At 45.1% G+C, this 17,066-nt stretch overlaps 1 protein-coding gene across 1 annotated transcript in view; it reads left to right on the top strand.

Annotated features, from left to right (window-relative positions):
• Positions 1-5,330: 5,330 nt before the first annotated feature.
• Positions 5,331-17,066, top strand: part of HAO1 (hydroxyacid oxidase (glycolate oxidase) 1) — a 40,042-nt gene continuing 28,306 nt past the window's right edge. The window contains exons 1-2 of the mRNA XM_015409455.1: positions 5,331-5,467; positions 13,031-13,182. Coding sequence (XP_015264941.1) covers positions 5,331-5,467; positions 13,031-13,182 — 289 coding nt within the window. The remainder of the gene's footprint in view (positions 5,468-13,030; positions 13,183-17,066) is intronic.

Here is a 17,066-nt window from a genome sequence, read left to right as displayed (position 1 = left end):
TTTCTGTCAGAGCTCTCTCAGCCCCACCTACCTTACAGGCTGTCTGTTGTGGGGAAGGGAAAGGAGTTTGTAAGCTGCTCTGAGATTCCTTTGGGTAGTGAAGGGCGGGGCATAAATCCAATGTCGTCGTCGTCGTCGTCTTCTAAATTAAATATTGGTAGTGTGTAAGCTATGTGTTCCCTAAAGGTCTCTAATTTGGAAACCTGCTAGACTAAGGCTGTACTTATATGTGAGGTAAACAGAGACCACTGCTTCTTAGACTTTTGACTTGATACAAGACACAGATGGACAAAGGTTTATTTAACAGAGAACAAAGTAATAAGGTAAATTTATTTATTTATTTATTTATTTCAATTTATACCCTGCCCTCCCCGCCAAGGCAGGCTCAGGACAACTTACATAGAGTTTCATGTAAATACAATTAAAACCCATCATAAACAATGTAAACATAAAATAACATACATTCATTTAAAATACTCCTAAAATGCTGGAACTTGATCTGATAAAAAGCGAGGGCAGAAGTTTACATTCATGATACTACTGCTCACTAACAACAACAGTTAGCTCCATGATGGCTGAAAATGTAAGCGGCTTTTAAATGCCAACATCCCTTCCCAAGTTGCAACATTTAAGTCACGAGTGAAGTCAAGTAGATCCAACTTATTGCGTAGGTATCAAGGTCTAATGCCATAGAATCCACCCTCCCAAGCAGCCATTTTCTCCACGGGTAGTGATCTGAGTTGTCTGGAGATCAGTTCTGATTCTTAAAGAGATCTCCAGGTGCCAACTGGTTGGCTGGCAACACTACACATGGAGGAGAAGGCCAATCAATGGCTACCAGCCATGGCGATTTATGGATAACTGAAATCTATCAAGTAGAACCGGCACTCTAATAAAGTAAATAACCCTGAGAGGAGCTTTGATTGCCCTTTGTCCAGACAGGGTACCTCAGCAGATTCAAGGCCGTTCTTTTCTATCAAAGAGCACTTCACCACAGAATCTGCACACACCAGGTAGGAATGGTGGGCCCTTAACAGGATGCTTATTTGTTGCACAAAGATAAGTTTCCATAAGCTGACCCCCCCCCCAACCCTTACTAAAAGCGAAATTAAAGCCTGGCTAAGCTGATGTTCCTTTCCAGAGCGATGAAATTCCAGTCCAAAAGAGGGAGGGGGGAGTCTTCACCCCTGGTAAAGGTAAAGGTTCCCTTGCTTGAAAGCCAGTCGAATCCGACTCTAGGGTTGCGGTGCTCATCTCCGTTTCCAAGCCGAAGAGCCAGCGCTGTCCGAAGACATTTCCGTGGTCATGTGGCCGGCATGACTAGACGCCGAGGCGCACGGAACGCTGTTACCTTCCCACTGAAGTGGTCCCTATTTATCTACTTGCAATTTCTTGCTTTCGAACTGCTAGGTTGGCAGGAGCTGGAACTAGAGACGGGAGCTCACTCCATCATGCGGCACACTCGGGTCTCGAACTGCTGAACTACCGACCTTCCACAGCCTGCAGTTCAGCATCTTAACCACTTGAGCCACCGCAGCTCCTTCACCCCTCTTAAGCTGAGGCTAGTTCCCCCCCTCCCATCCAGTGGAGTTCCAGGGACTCCATAGATACTTGACTTGACAGACCAAGATACAGCAGAAGGAGATGAACAATGAAAAAAAGGTTTATTTAACAGGAAAGAAAACTATTCAATAGGATAATTTTTGTGTGTGTGTGGATGACTTGACTTGACAGACCAAGATACAGCAGATGGAGATGAACAACAACAAAAAAGGTTTATTTGACAGGAAATAAAAGTATTTAATAGGGTAATTTTTTTTGTATGTGGATGGCTTGCTTCAATATATAAGGTGAAACTGGGTCTCAACTTCACCCCTGTAGGATACAAGCTTTCCTCAAAGAGTAACTGCTTTGTAGCTGAGTCTCAGTTAATGTAAATAAACCCTGAGGGGAGATTTGATTTCCCTTTCTCAAGATAGGTTAGCTCAGCTTCCAAGGTTTCATATTTCCATAACAGACAGGATCCTCTCCAGGTTCAAGGTTGTTGTCTTAACACACAGCTGTCCACAGAACCTGTATATATATGTTAGGAATGTCAGGCCCTTAACCAGAATGCTTATTTGTCTCACTAAAACAAAATTTCTTCCCTAAATTGACCCCAAAAGCCCAATAAAAACCTGGCTTACACTGATGCTCTTATCCCAAGCTACCAAGATTCTGTCTCAGAAGAAAGTTTTCCCCTTCCTAACCTTAAACAGAGTCTGGCTCATCCCCTCCCAATCCAGTGGAGTTTTTGGGCTTCTGCAAAGGGAAGTCCTGCCTCACCAACCTCTTGGAGTTCTTTGAGAAAGTGAACAAGGATGTAGACAGTCGTGACCTGGTAGACATTATATACCTGGACTTTCAAAAGGCTTTTGACAAGGTACCTCACCAGAGACTCCTGGGTACACTTAGTAGTCATGGGATAAGAGAATGTGTTCCCGTCTGGATTAAAAACTCGTTACATGACAGGAAGCAAAGACAATGGAGGAAAGTAGGCGGTGGGGTCCCACAAAGATCAGTATTGGGGCTGGTACTTTTTAATTTATTCAAAAATGATTTGGAACTAGGGGTGAGTAGTGTAGTGGCCAAGTTTACAGATAACACAAAACATTTTAGGATGGTGAAAACCAGGCTGGCTGTAAAAAGTAAAGGTAAAGGTTCCCTTGCTCGAAAGCCAGTTGAATCTGGCTCTAGGGTTGCAGTGCTCATCTCCGTTTCAAAGCCGAAGAGCCAGCGCTGTCCGAAGACGTTTCCGTGGTCATGTGGCTGGCATGATTAAACACCAAGGCGCACGGAATGCTGTTACCTTCCCACTGAAGTGGTACCTATTTATCTACTTGCAATTTCTTGCTTTCAAACTGCTAGGTTGGCAGGAGCTGGAACTAGAGACGGGAGCTGTAATGAGCTCCAAAAGGACCTCCACAAACCGGGTGAGTGTGTGGCACTGTAGCACATGTAGTTCAGTGTCGGTAAGTGTAAGGTGATGCACATTGGGATTAAAAATACTAGTTTAAAGTATAGGCTAAATGGGGGTCTGAACTTTCTGAGACTGCGAGGGGAAAAGATCCTGGGGTCTCAGTGGGTAGATTAATGAGAGTATCAACCCAGTGTGCTGCAGCGGTGAAAAAGGCAAACTATATTAGGGATTATTAAGGCAATGAGAATAAAACTGCCAATATTGTAATGCCCATGTTTAGATCTATGATGTGGCCTCACTTGGAATACTGTGTAGAGTTCTGGTCATCGTATCTCCAAAAGGGCTTTGCAGACCTGGAAAAAGTACAGAGGAGGTCAACCAAGATGATTTGGGGGAGGGGGGTTTGGACCACCTTCCCTATGAGGAAAGGCTGAAGAGTCTGGGATGTTTCAGTTAATGAAAAGAAATGACTAAGGGTGGGGGGCATGATGGAGGTTTATAAAATCATGCATGGGATGGAGAGAATTGACAGAAATTATTCCCCCTCTCCCAAAATACTAGAACTCAGTATGCAATGAAACTGAGGGGCAGTAGGTTCAGGACGGACAAAAGGAAATACTACTTTACACATAGAGTGATTACAATGTGGAATTTGCTGCCAGAGGATGTAGTGATGGCCACAGGAATAAACAGCTTTAAAAGGGGATTAGATAGATCCATGGAAGAGAGGTCTATCAATGGCTACTAGCCATGGTGACTGAGGGTAATTCCACATTCAGAGTCTGTGATCCCTCCATTGGGGCAGACCCACCTTTTTAAAAAGAAGCCTCTTTACTTTTTAATAGCTTCCTTGATTTGCGTTGTTAACCACGCAGACCTTGTTTTTTAGACTTGGCAATGCCTTCCCTAATCTGTGGAATGCACAGAGGTTTCTGACTGTCCCAGTAATCATCCCCCTAGAGGTAGATGTGAGGGTACGTAGCAGGTTTGCAGTTTTTCCAGTTTTTATTTACATCTTGGGCCCATGATTAAGGCTCCCAGGAAAACTAAAACAGACCCCGGTCACACGGGCTGGATATCGCGCGGGGGGGGAGAGGCGTGGCTAACAGCCCCGGCGCAATTTGATCCGTGATTACGCAATCAGACGCCGGCACACCACGGGTCCTTGCGGCAGGTAAACGAGGGACCAGAGGGGAATGCCGGGCGCCGGCACGATCACACCACAGGAGTCTGGAGGCAGCTCGTGGCAAACGTTTACTAGTACTTTGGAGGTACTACTTTTTTAATGCGCATTTTCGGCGGTAAATCACGGGTGCACCCCACTTCCCAGATGTTGGGGTGTGATCGCGCCCGGATAATCTGCCCATCATCTGTGCCTCTCCCACGGCAACTTTGCCGTGTGACCGGGGCCATTGACTAACAAAATCATTTAAAAGATGGGGCTAGAACCTTTTGTACCTGATGTGTTAATTTGCCATTTGCATCTACTGTATATATTTAAGGGAAGCAGTTTGTATCAGTTGGCCCACGGTCTTAGATCCATGCATGGTGCCTTCCCATGGGACCAGTCATAACTGAGGTCAGGTTGGGTAGAGACCCAGAAGAGCACCTTTTCTCTGCTGCCTCCCATCTTCCACCAGGAATGAGGTTGGTATCATTCCTCCAGGCTGTCTGGACTAATATTTTCCAGAAGGCCTTTTGGATTGCATTGGACAGGGCTTATTAAATTCATTCGTCTGTTTTTCCCCTCAGATGACTTCGTTAATTTTGTATTGATTTTATAATGCCAGTGTATTTTAGCCTGTTGTGAAGTGCCTTGAGGATCTTTGGGTAGAAAGAGAAAATGTCTGCATTGGAGAGCTCCTTAGGCTTAGGTTCTGGTAAAGCACCCCAACTTCAAATATCTTGAATTGCATGTTCAAATATTAGAACAAGTTTAGAGTCCAATGACACCTTTAAGACCAGCAAAGCTTTATTCAAGGTATAAGCTTTCGTGTGCATTTGATAAAGTGTGCGTGCAAGCGAAAGCTCACACCTTGAATAAACCTTTGTTGGTCTTAAAGGTGCCACTGGACTCTAAATTTGTTCTACTGCTTCAGACCAAAAGGCTGACCAACTGGATCTATGTTCAAATATTTTTTTTTTGCTTTCTGAATTGATTAACATGGCTGTGGGTCGCATCTTGATTGGGTGAATAAAAAATACATGGCAAAGTCCAAAGTCGGAGTCCAGAATGTCAATAAGTGGTTGACTCATTACTCGGGTTACTTTAAACAGTCTAAACTCTGCTAAGATTTAATGATTCACCGGCAGAAGAGCCAACCTTTTCAAACAGCCTGAGAAGCAAAATCCAACAGAGGAATCCACCGTCATGTCAGGAAGACTGATTTGTATTGCTGACTTTGAACAGCACGCTAAGGAAGTTCTTCCAAAATCAGTGTACGATTATTACAGGTCTGGGGCAGATGATCAGCAGACGTTAGCAGAAAATGTAGACGCATTTTCCAGGTGAGCAGTGGGGCAGAAATCAGTAAACGGAAACGACCTGTTTCAGGCACGGAGTCAGACCTGTGATGGGGTGGTAGAAGGAAGGAGCAAATTGTCCACCATGGGAGCTTAAATGGCTACAGAATCTGTAAATAATCATGGCCAACACAACTATGCATCTTGGTATTCCAGGAGTTGCTGTGAAACGGGATTCGGATAAAAAATTGCTTACATCCGGAATCTTGCGCTTGGTCCTATCAGCCTTAATAGAATGGCGAGACCCGTGTTGTCCATGCAGAAAGTTCTGACAGACTGTGCCATGCCCAAGAAAAGGTAGCTGCACCACAAAGTTGATGCTGACTCATCTGCACTCCTTGGGGTCCCTTCAGCAAAACAACTTCTGTGCTTGTGTAGCAAATGGTCACATAATATATAACTTCTTCTGCTAAATGTGGGAAACAGGTATAGCAAGATGAGGGCCAGCAACCAGCCACAAAAGAAGGAGAAATCCCCACCACCACATTTTTACCTTTGGGATTATGTAAACTCCTAAAATCCCGCACCCCCCCCCCCCCAATTACCTTTCTCAGGTCCTCTCAACATTGTATGCTGAAGCATATTCAGTCCTCATCTGACTGGATTGTTAGGGGGGGAGTTTGCCTCCTTCTGGCTACTTCAAAGTGTTTTATTGTTCTGCATACCCGGGAGTTCCCTGCATGGACAGAGTCCGTGTACGGCCTGGTTTCACTGCTTTCGGAACTGGTGCAAGGGGTCAGCCACTTTACTACCGCATATAGTGGCTGGTGATGCTGGATTTTCTGGTTAAACAGAAGGCAATTCCCATTAATACATTTCAGATTTAAATTGTCTGATAACAAGTCCTCAGGGCAGCCACAAGGACTTTGTACGTTGTGAAATGGCCCTTCGTTTTGGGTTTGCTGAAGTTACATCAGGGCGTTAGCAGGGTATTTGCAGAGCATGAAGTCTGTGTTTTTATATGGTATCCGAGTCGATATGTGGCTTGTTTTCGTTTTGTATCTTAGCAGGGTAGGATCCCTTTGCCCTGACTTGGATGGCCTCGGCTAGTCAGATCTCAGAAGCCAAGCAGGGCCAGCCCTGGTTAGTATTTGGATGGGAGACCCCCGTGGAAGCCCAGGATTGCTACACAGAGGCAGGCAAGGGCAAACCACCTCAGAATGTCTCTTCCCTTGAAAACTCTATGGAGTCACCTAAGTTGGCTGTGGCTTGATGGCCCTTGACACACACACAAACACAGTATCTCTCCACCTTTCTAGTAGGGTTGCCAGGCCTGGGTTGGAAAATACCTGGAGACTTTGGGAGTAGATCTGGGAGATGGTGGGGTTTGGGGAGGAGAGGGGCAATACTACAGCATGGTACAATACTACAGAGGTTACCCTTCAAAGCCGCCATTTTCTCCAGGGGAGCTGATCTCTGTCAGCTGGAAATCCGTGGTAAGAGCGGGAGAACTCCGGGTCCCACCTGGAGGCTGGCAACCCTACCTTCTAGCCACAATGGGCACGAGTTGACACGGCTTGTGGTAGCCAAGTACTGCACTGTAAAGCAGCAGTTTGGAGAAGCAGCCAGAAGAGCAGGCCTAGGAGCTGAGGTTTCTTCTTTCCTCTCCGTGACATCAGATTGGGTTGGGAGAAATGTTGAAAGTTGGATCAAGACAATTGCTTCACTACCCTTCCTTCAAGTGCTTCCTGTCTGGAGACTTTGGGGGTAGATCTGGGAGATGGTGGGGTTTGGGGGAGGAGAGGGGCAGTACTACAGCATGGTACAATACTACAGAGTCTCCCCTTCAAAGCCGCCATTTTCTCCAGGGGAGCTGATCTCTGTCAGCTGGAGATCCGTGGTAAAAGCGGGAGAACTCCAGGTCCCACCTGGAGGCTGGCAACCCTGCCTTCTAGCCACAGTGGGCACGAGTTGACATGGCTTGTGATAGCCAAGTATTGCACTGTAAAGCAGCGGTTTGGAGAAGCAGCCAGAAGAGCAGGCCTAGGAGCTGAGGTTTCTTCTTTCCTGTCCGTGACATCAGATTGGGTTGGGAGAGATGTTGAAAGTTGGATCAAGACAATTGCTGAACGCGTATTTCACTACCCTTCCTTCAAGTGCTTCCTGGCGTAGCCGCATCATTTACAACAGTTGTTGCAGTATTTCTCAGAAAGCCCAGTCTGATTTCAGTTAAAAGCTTCTAAAGAGTGTGTGTGAAGATAAAGATTCAGTGGATCAAATTCACTGTAGCAGCATCTGAATGCTCAGTTCTATGGCATTATACCCTGCTGAGGTCCACCCCCAGGTTCCCCCAAATCTCCTGGAATTTCCCAATTCAGAGTTGGCAACCCTATGCTCCTTGGTCAGCTGTTGTATGAGGGTATGCCAGACCCCTGTATCTCCTCAATTGGCAGATTTCCCCTCTCCTAATCTTCAGTTCCCCTCAGTGATGGAGTTGCCCTACAGTAGCATGTGTATCTTCTCTATTGACACTAACTCGGAGGTGATAAAATAAGCCCTTGTCTGGGAGTGATTTCAAAAAGGATGTGAACAACTTGCTACAGAAACACCGTCACGGCCTCCATCTACATTGCAGACTTTTAGCAATATGCATCAACAGCCACGTACACAAAAGAGAGAAGTTACCACCAGGGTTGCTTCCCAGTTTGTCTCAAACGTTTGGCTACAGCTGCTGCTGATGGATAAAAAGGGATTCTGGGCGAATGAACTTCTTGGGTCCTTGTAGAACCCTTGACATCCTTTTTCTGGTCACTGTACAGAAGACTACCTCCTGCCAACAAAGCCTAAATAGATGCCTGAGCTACTGAGCCCCATGAACAAAACAGAAAGTTATGCATATGTAGGCCATCTCCATAATGTGTCGCTGGAGACCAAGATCAAGACAAGTCATAACATTTTTGTTGTTGTTGTTCAGTCGCACAGTCGAGTCCGACTCTTCGCGACCCCATGGACCAGATCATGCCAGGCCTTCCGGTCTTCCGCCGTCCTCTGAAGTTTGCTCAACTTCATGTTTGTTGCATCTATGACACTGTCTAACCATCTCCTCCTTTGCCATCCCCGTCTTCTTTGACCTTCAATCTTTCCCAGCATCAGGGTCTTCTCCAGTGAGTGCTCCCTTCTCATTGGGTGGCCAAAGTATTTGAGCTTCAGTTTCATTATCTGGCCTTCCAGGGAACAGTCAGGGTTGATTTCTTTTAGGATTGACTGATTTGATCTTCTTGCAGTCCAAGGGACTCTCAAGAGTCTTCTCCAGCACCATAGTTCAAAAGAATCTATTCTTCGGCGCTCGGCTTTCTTTATAGTCCAACTCTCGCAGCCATACATGACTACTGGGAATACCATTGCTTTGACCATGCGGACTTTTGTTGGCAGGGTGATGTCTGTACTTATTCCCCATTACTATGTACGGGTGTGAAAGTTGGACAGTGAAGAAAACTGGCAGGAAGAAAGTGGATTCATTTGAAATGTGGTGTTGGGGGAGAGTTTTATGGATACTGTGGGCTGCCCAAAAGAGAAATAAGTAGGTTCTAGATCAAATCAAGCCTGAACTCTCCCTAGAAGCTAAAATGACTAAACTGAGGCTATCGTACTTTGGTCACATCATGAGAAAACCAGGTCCACTGGAGGAGGAGGAGTCTCTCAGCCCCACCTACCTCACAGGCAGTGTTCCCTCTAAGCTGAGTGAGTGTGAGCTAGCTCACAGTTTTTTAGCTTCCACCTCACACATTTTTGTCTTAGCTCAGGAAGGACGGCTTCGGAGTAAACTAATTTATGCAGTAGGCAAATCGCTCGCTCACAACTTTAATCCCCGTAGCTCACAAAGTAGAATTTTTGCTCCCAAGACTCCACAGCTTAGAGGGAGTATTGCCTGTGAGGTAGGTGGGGCTGAGAGAGCTCTGAGAGAACTGCTCTGAGAGAACTGTGACTGACCCAAGGTCACCCAGCTGGCTGCATGTGGAGAAGTGGGGAATCAAACCCAGTTCTCCAGATCAGAGTCTGCTGCTCTTAACTGCACTGCACCAAAATAATGCTAGAAAAAGTTGAAGGCAGCAGGAAAAGAGAAAGACCCAACGGGAGATGGACTGACTCAATCAAAGAAAGCCTGTAAGACCTGAGCAAGGAGATTAGCGATAGGATGTTTTGGAGAAGATTAATTCATACGGTCACCATAAGTCAGCAGCAACTTGACAGCACTTCAAACACACACACACACGCAATCACAAACTCCCTTATTGGTGGTTTTGCACAAGAGATGTCGCTGCACAAGCCATGGCAGAAAATGTCTACAAGAAGTCCGGTGCTGGAGGAGGGATGTGTGTGCTTTCTTCCTGCTCAGCGAGTCTTTAACTGCTGCAGAAATATGTCACTTCCCAGAGCTTTCGCTGACTTTGCTGGAACATGAATTCATTCACATGGCATTACCCGAACTGGAAATAATTGGATTTAGTCCACTCCATATTGCTTGGCTGAGAATTCTAAAAAAGATTTGCTTTTGATGAAAACACAGTAACAGCTTATTGCAGTTCTCAAACTGTGCACTGTATCCCCAAAATGTACCGTGTCTTTCTCATGGGTGGATCACAAGGCACAAGTACCTTCAGTGGAAGAGGAGGTGCCTCCAGACTCAACTCCTCCAAGCAACAGGAGAACAGGAGCAAAGCTGCTATCTCCCCCTTTCCACCTTTGCCCTCTAGCCCTATTAATTTCCATGGATTAAGATAGTTCATTCCCAGCCAGGAGGTGATGGGTGTAGCCTGTAGCAGAGGTCCCCATAATGTTCCCTCTAAGGCAGGGGTGTCGAACTCATTTGTTATGAGGGCTGGATCTGACATAAATGAGACCTTGTTGGGTCGAGCCATGTGTGTCATAAAATGTAATGCCAGGTAGTGGAGATATAAACTTTATAAAGGACACAAACACAAAGGTGTTTTTTTTAACTTAAAATAAAACCATGTTTAAAACATTAGCACTCTTGCAATATTTTGTTTATTTAATGGTGTCTGATAACTGACGCCTCTTGCTCTGAATTATTACATTAAAATGTCTGTGCTGTTGCAATCTTGAGTATGCTGTTCAGGTGCGTATCTGTAAGCTGCAAACTCTACGATGATGCAGCAGCAGCAGAACTGGAAGAAGAAGCAGAAGACAGCCAGTTCCACTGCGGGCCTGAGAGAAGCCTGCCAGGGGCCTGATCCGGCCCTCGGGCCGCATGTTTGACACCCCTGCTTTAAGCTACGGAGTCTTGTGAGCAAAAACTCTACTTTGTGAGCTACTGGCATTGAAGTTGTGAGCAAGCGATTTGGCTGCTGCATAAATTAGTCTGCTCCAGAGCCATCCTTCCTGAGCTAAGACAAAAACGTGTGAGCCAGAGGCTAAAAAACTGTGAGCTAGCTCACACTAACTCAGCTAAGAGGGAACACTGGGGACTCCCCAACTTTTTTGAACCTGCAGGCACCTTTGGAATTGTGTCAAAGGGTGGTGGGCACAGTCACAAATCCTTCAGATCCCACCTGAAGGCTGGCAACCCTGAGTCTCCAATAGCAGGACAAGGCGTTAGGATGAGGCGTTAGCGAGCTGCCGCCAGACAGACTAAGCAACACTAAAGGAAAGCAAAGTAAATGGTAAGTAAGTAAAATGGTGAAAGGGTGACTGTTTCAATCAGGCATGTCCATGTACCTGGATTAGTTACTGGAACTTAATTAACTTGAAATAGATGAAGTCAAGACTAAGAAAGCTCTACTTAAAATATAGGTAATCTCAACCATGTGTGATTAGAGGGGCGAGGACAATATTTGTAGCACTTTAGAAAGCACTTCTAAAGGAAGTGTACCTTGTCCTGACCTGGGTAGCCCAGGCAAGCTGGATCTCGTCAGATCTCGGAAGCGAAGCAGGGCAAGTATTTGGGTGGGAGACCTCCAAAGAATACCAGGGCCGGGAGGCAGAGGCAGGCTATCAAGGCACTTCTCTGAACGTTCTCCACGACCCAGTAGGAGTCACCAGAGGTCACCATGACTTCCAGGCATGGTTACACACGTGCACATACAAACAAAAAAATATACATAGAGAGAGGAAGTGAACACAAGAACATAAGAGAAGCTGATGCTGGATCAGGCCAAAGGCCCATCCAGTCCAACACTCTGTGTCACACAGTGGCCAAAAATACCAGGTGCCATCAGGAGGTCCAGCAGTGGGGCCAGGACACTAGAAGCTCTCCCACTGTTGCTCCCCCCCCCCAAGCACCACGAATACAGTGCATCACTTGCCCCAGAGTGAGAGTTCCTATCTATACCTTGTGGCTAATATCCACTGATGGAGCTCTGTTCCATATGTTTATCTAATTCTCACTTGAAGCTGTCCATGCTTGTAGCCACTACCACCTCCTGTGGCAGTGAATTCCATGTGTTAGTCACCCTTTGGGTGAAGAAGTACTTCCTTTTATCCGTTCTAACCCGATTGCTCAGCAATTTCATGGAGTGCCCACAAGTTCTTGTATTGTGAGAAAGGGAGAAAAGTACTTCTTTCTCTACCTGCTCTATCCCATGCATAATCTTGTAAACCTCGATCATGTCACCCCTCAGTTGTTGTTTCTCCAAGCTAAAGAGCCCCAAGCGTTTTAACCTTTCTTCATAGGGAAAGTGTTCCAACCCTTTTATCATTCTCAGTGAATAGAATATTATGATGACCCAACAAATCCTTCACTGGAGGCAGCTTTTTGCCGCTAGCTAGACTTGTTAACATGATCCTTTACAAGTTTCACCCATGTTTTGAAATGGCATTCTCAAAGGGAATGCCTTTAACTTCCTCTGAAAAGAGAGACGGGAATCATGTTGCCAATACTTCTGTATGCATGTATAGCAGCGATTCTTCCAAAAGGATGCAAAATAGTGATAGCTGTACATCAAGGACAGCTACCCAACAGGTTAGAGTACATGACCTACCAGAGGTTCCTGAACCGTGGGTTGAAGGCCACTGAGCTCCCTCTGTTTCCCAAACCACTGCCCTTCTCATGTTGCTTAACACAACTTGATTTTCATACCAGATCTTCTCTCATTTACATGTATGCTGGCTCACTTTCCAGGTTTGGTGTAGTGGTTAAAAGCGTAGATTCTAGTTTGGGAGAACCGGGTTTGATTCCCCATTCCTCCACATGTAGCTGCTGGTGTGACCTTGGATCAGTTACAAGTTCTCTCAGAGCTGCTCTCTCAAGGGCAGTCCTCCAAAGAGCTCTCTCAGCCCCACCTACTTCACAGGGTGTCTGTTGTGGGGAGGGGATTGTAAACTGCTCTGAGACTCCAAGTGAAGGGTGGGGTATAAATCCATCCTCCTCCTCCTCCTCCTCCTCCTCCTTTTCCTCCTCCTCACCATCATCACCAATTTCTGTCCAAGCTTCTCCAGTTCCTGTGCTTAATGATTTCATGTGTCAGCGCTAGTTTAAGCTGAATATTTGGGCCATCAGACTGGTTTTGCATCATGGCTCTCATGTACTGAGCAAACGTTTAATAGGGTGGTCATCATTTGACAGTGTGGCCCTATTTCCATTTATGCCAGATTAAAACTGTATCCCCGGATGCTGAGGGACGTGTCTGCTGTGGACCTGTCAACTTCCATTTTAGGACAACACGTCAGCATGCCGATATGTGTCGGAGCGACTGCCATGCAGCGCATGGCTCATGCAGATGGCGAGACAGCTACTGCCCGAGGTAAGCCACAACGATGGAGTGTTCCTTTGAAAGGCAGAATGTGAGTCAACAATGTACTTCTTGGTTATTGAGATTTTACTTTCTACGGGCTCAGGTTTGTCATCACTTCTTCCTGAAACATAAAAAGGAAACAAAATCGGGGTGAAATTCTACATCAAGGGCTTAGTAACTAATAAGAAATAGCATTTTATTTTCTTTCTACATTCAGGATAACAAATGGGGGGGGACCCCACAAGAACTCACTGGGCGGGTGGGGGACAGAAATCTCATCTACCTATGGCAGGTGATTCTCTTCCCTATATTATCTCAGGCTTTCTACTTCCTCATAGCCTTCGCAGCTTCTTCCTTTTCCCTGCTCTCTTCCTCCCCTCAAGCATCTGTTTCTCACACCCCTTTCTTCCATTTTTTGTTTCCTCCCTCCTTCTGCTCTGGCTTTGTTCCCCCCACCCCTATTCCTTTTTGTCTTTCCTACCTGCCTGTTCCTTCTCTCCTTCCAACTCACAACTCATCTCTATAGCTATTCTGGATTACCTAGGCAGCCACACTGTGTTTGCCTAGGCCATTCAAAATGGCTGCCCAGATCTTGTGAAGTAATTTTGTGAGAGCTGGACTCTGAAAGACTTTTCTATTTTATCCCTTCATTTTTTAATTTAAGATTTTTCCCCCTACAAGCCCGGGGGCTCCCCCAAGATTTGTAGACCCAACTCCCCATTCTGTACCTGGCCCCACTGTGAATTTTTTTTCTTCTTCTTGGTTTTTTGCCATTGTTCAGAATTATAGGCATAGATGTGGTATAGCAAGGAAAGATACAAAAAATTCTTAAACCAGGCCCTACAGATTACTGTGTATGGAAACTTCCACTTCTTGTCTTGGAAACAGATCTGTGCTAACTTTCCAAACAACTTTGCATGGCCAGGACTAAGTCAGACTTCTCATTGAAATAGTCTAACAGTAGTAGGGATTGAAATGGTCTATGAGTAGAAGGACAGGAGCCATAGCAATAACTGTTCACAGTGTTATGAAAAGAAGTTTGTACCCTTCAACAGCAATCTTGCATAAAGTTTGCAGTAAACAGGCTTGAACTCTAGACCAAGCTCATGTTGGAAAGCCTTGTACCCCTGTCTGGGCTGTACCACTTTAAAAACACAAAATGCTGAAGGCTTTTGCATAGGAACAGTGGCAAGGCTGGTACTCTGTGTGCTGATAAGCTAGAGTTCTACATGGCACCCATTTGTTTTCATATGAAGGAGCATTTCATCATGTGAACTTCCTTCTGCAGTTGAAGTGGTACAGCCCAGACTATCTTAATGGGAGCAAAGTTAGACAAATTGAGTTATTTGAGTTGAGTTGCCATGCTGGCAGTAATGCTAGATGGACCACTGGTCTGATCCAGCAGGGCTCTTCTTATGTTATGCATGACTTGAGGAAGATGAAGAAACAAATTAGTGTTGAGGGAAATAGAAATAGAATCTTTTAATAATTAAACAACCCTTAAGTGTTTCACATGCAGCTTCGTCGGGGGGGATCTAATGAAATAATTAAAAAATAGGGCACATGTGACACATAATTTTTTTAAAAAATTGTAAAACACAAGACACTTTCACAGAGCATGTACAGAATGCAATTCATAATTAGTTATTGATATTAAGACACCCAAACCAACATTAACATATACTACATATTGCATATTTAGAAAGGAATCACAATTGAAATTGTTTGTTAATTTGGACACTAAAAAATCATACTGACCTTTCAAACCTTTTCCCCTTTTCTTCTCTGACTACCCTAATAAACAGACGTTGCAAGTGGTACCTAATAAGCTGCTTTCTCACAGTCCCTCCAGTGGCCAACTAAAGCCACAGCACCAGCATATGAGAAAGTGGTTTTTGGATGCTTTGGTTGCTTTAAAATGAGCACAGAGTAATATTTTATTTGGTAATTGTAGAAGAAGCTGAGAATACTGGGACAGCAAATATTATAGCTATCCCATTAGAAAATGATGTTGCTGGGAGCAAGATGGCTATTAATGTACACCCCCTAGTAGTCCCTAGGTATCACTGTCAATGAGCAAGTATAATAATTTGCTACATTTGTGACAGGGAGTTCTGAAAGGCAGCACAACACAGGCCTGCTTCCCTTTGGATCAGAGGCCACTGGAGACTTACAGCGGCTTTGTAACATTTGTTTTCTTGAGCTAAATAGAAGCTGAACATAGTGGAATAAAGAAGTATAAAATGAGAAAGTGGTTCTCCAGAGAGAGGGTCATGGCACACCAAAGTGTTGCCACTTTCCTCGACTTCCTTCCTTCCTTCCTTCCTTCCTTCCTTCCTTTTTTCATTATCTATCTATCTATCTATCTATCTATCTATCTATCTATCTATCTATCTATCATCTATCTATCCATCCATCTGTCTTCCGTCATCCCTCCATCCCTCCTTCCATCTTATTTAATAACCCACACTCCAAACTTGCTGTTTATCTCATTCAACAACTGGTCACAAGTTTCTCCCTGCCCACCCCACACAAGTAAATTGCCTATTTAGAAAGTAATTAAATGACACAAACTTTGTAGTATGTGTGTGTCAAAGTCCTGGCTGTTCCTTCAAAACTAAACTTCCTCTCTGTGTATTACTACTTTTTTTTCCATATCTTTCCCCCCCTGTACTGTCTTTTCACCTCAGGTGGTTATCCATGTTGGTCTGAAGCAACCAAACAAAGCGTGAGTCGAGTGGCACCTTTACGACCAACAAAGTTGTATTCAAAGTGTAAGCTTTTGTGTGCAAAGCACAGTTCTTCAGACAAATTGGAGCAAAATCTCCTCAAGGGCTACTTACAGGAAAAAAGAGGGCGGGGGGGGGGCAGCTGTTAGGAGGGGCCACTCAGAGCCAAGATGCAGATGCAGAACTGGAATTGGATCAGGCAGCCAGTAAGATCAATGGAAAGCAGCAAATTAGCACGTAAATGCAAGAGTCAACAAAGTAATGTGAAAATGAAGCTAGAGTCCAGTGGCGCCCCCAGATCTGACCAGATCAGGCTAGCCTGGGTTAGGGTTAGGTAAATTCTTCTGAACTTCCTAGTTTAGCATCATGCTTGTTTCATATTAAGTTCCCACATGGGAGAACGTTCTACCTAGTATCTCACCCCTCTGACTGACCAAACCAAGTGGCTATCTAGAATGTATTTGGTAACCCTGTGTGCTTGGAGCTATTTGTCTGGTGAGATGTTTTCATGTTTTTTCCCTGTTTGGAGCCACTGTCACGTGGAATTATTTCCAAAGATGATCTATGTGGAGTCTGCTAGAGAAGACAGACAAAGCAACACCCATAACATATTGAAAAATGTCCCAGGTCAAGGAAGGAAGTCCACGGTCCTTCGGCAAGAACATATGTTGCTATCATTAAGTCGATGTTCCACATGGTGGAGCTCTAAGACCTTAAGTAGAAAACCATCATCCCAAACAGGGGCTATCAACGTGGAAGAGAGAGCTGATGTAATCAACATAGCTCAGTATTTTTTTCCTCACCAAAGGAGGATCAAGATGCATTTTAGAATAAAAAAGTATATAACTGGGAAAGTTGGGATTACGAGCAATCATGCAAGACTGGAAGAGAGTCGTGGTCCCACTATTGTGTTATAATCCATGCATCACATCACCATGCAGTGTGGTGTACTGGTCAGAGTGTCAGACTAGGATCTGGGGCACCCGGGTTCTGATCCTGACTCTGCTGCAGAAGGTTAAGAACATAAGAACATAAGAGACGCCAATGTTGGATCAGGCCAAAGGCCCATCTAGTCCAACACTCTGTCACACAGTGGCCAAAAATACCAGGTGCCATCAGGAGGTCCACCAGTGGGGCCAGGACATTAGAAGCCCTCCCACTGTT

This window comes from Gekko japonicus, unplaced genomic scaffold, assembly GCF_001447785.1.
Source record: "Gekko japonicus isolate JY-2015 unplaced genomic scaffold, Gekko_japonicus_V1.1 scaffold846, whole genome shotgun sequence".
Classification (NCBI taxonomy): domain Eukaryota; kingdom Metazoa; phylum Chordata; class Lepidosauria; order Squamata; family Gekkonidae; genus Gekko; species Gekko japonicus.
The sequence above is the reverse complement of the archived record's forward strand: the minus strand, read 5'-3'. Positions and strand labels throughout refer to the sequence as shown.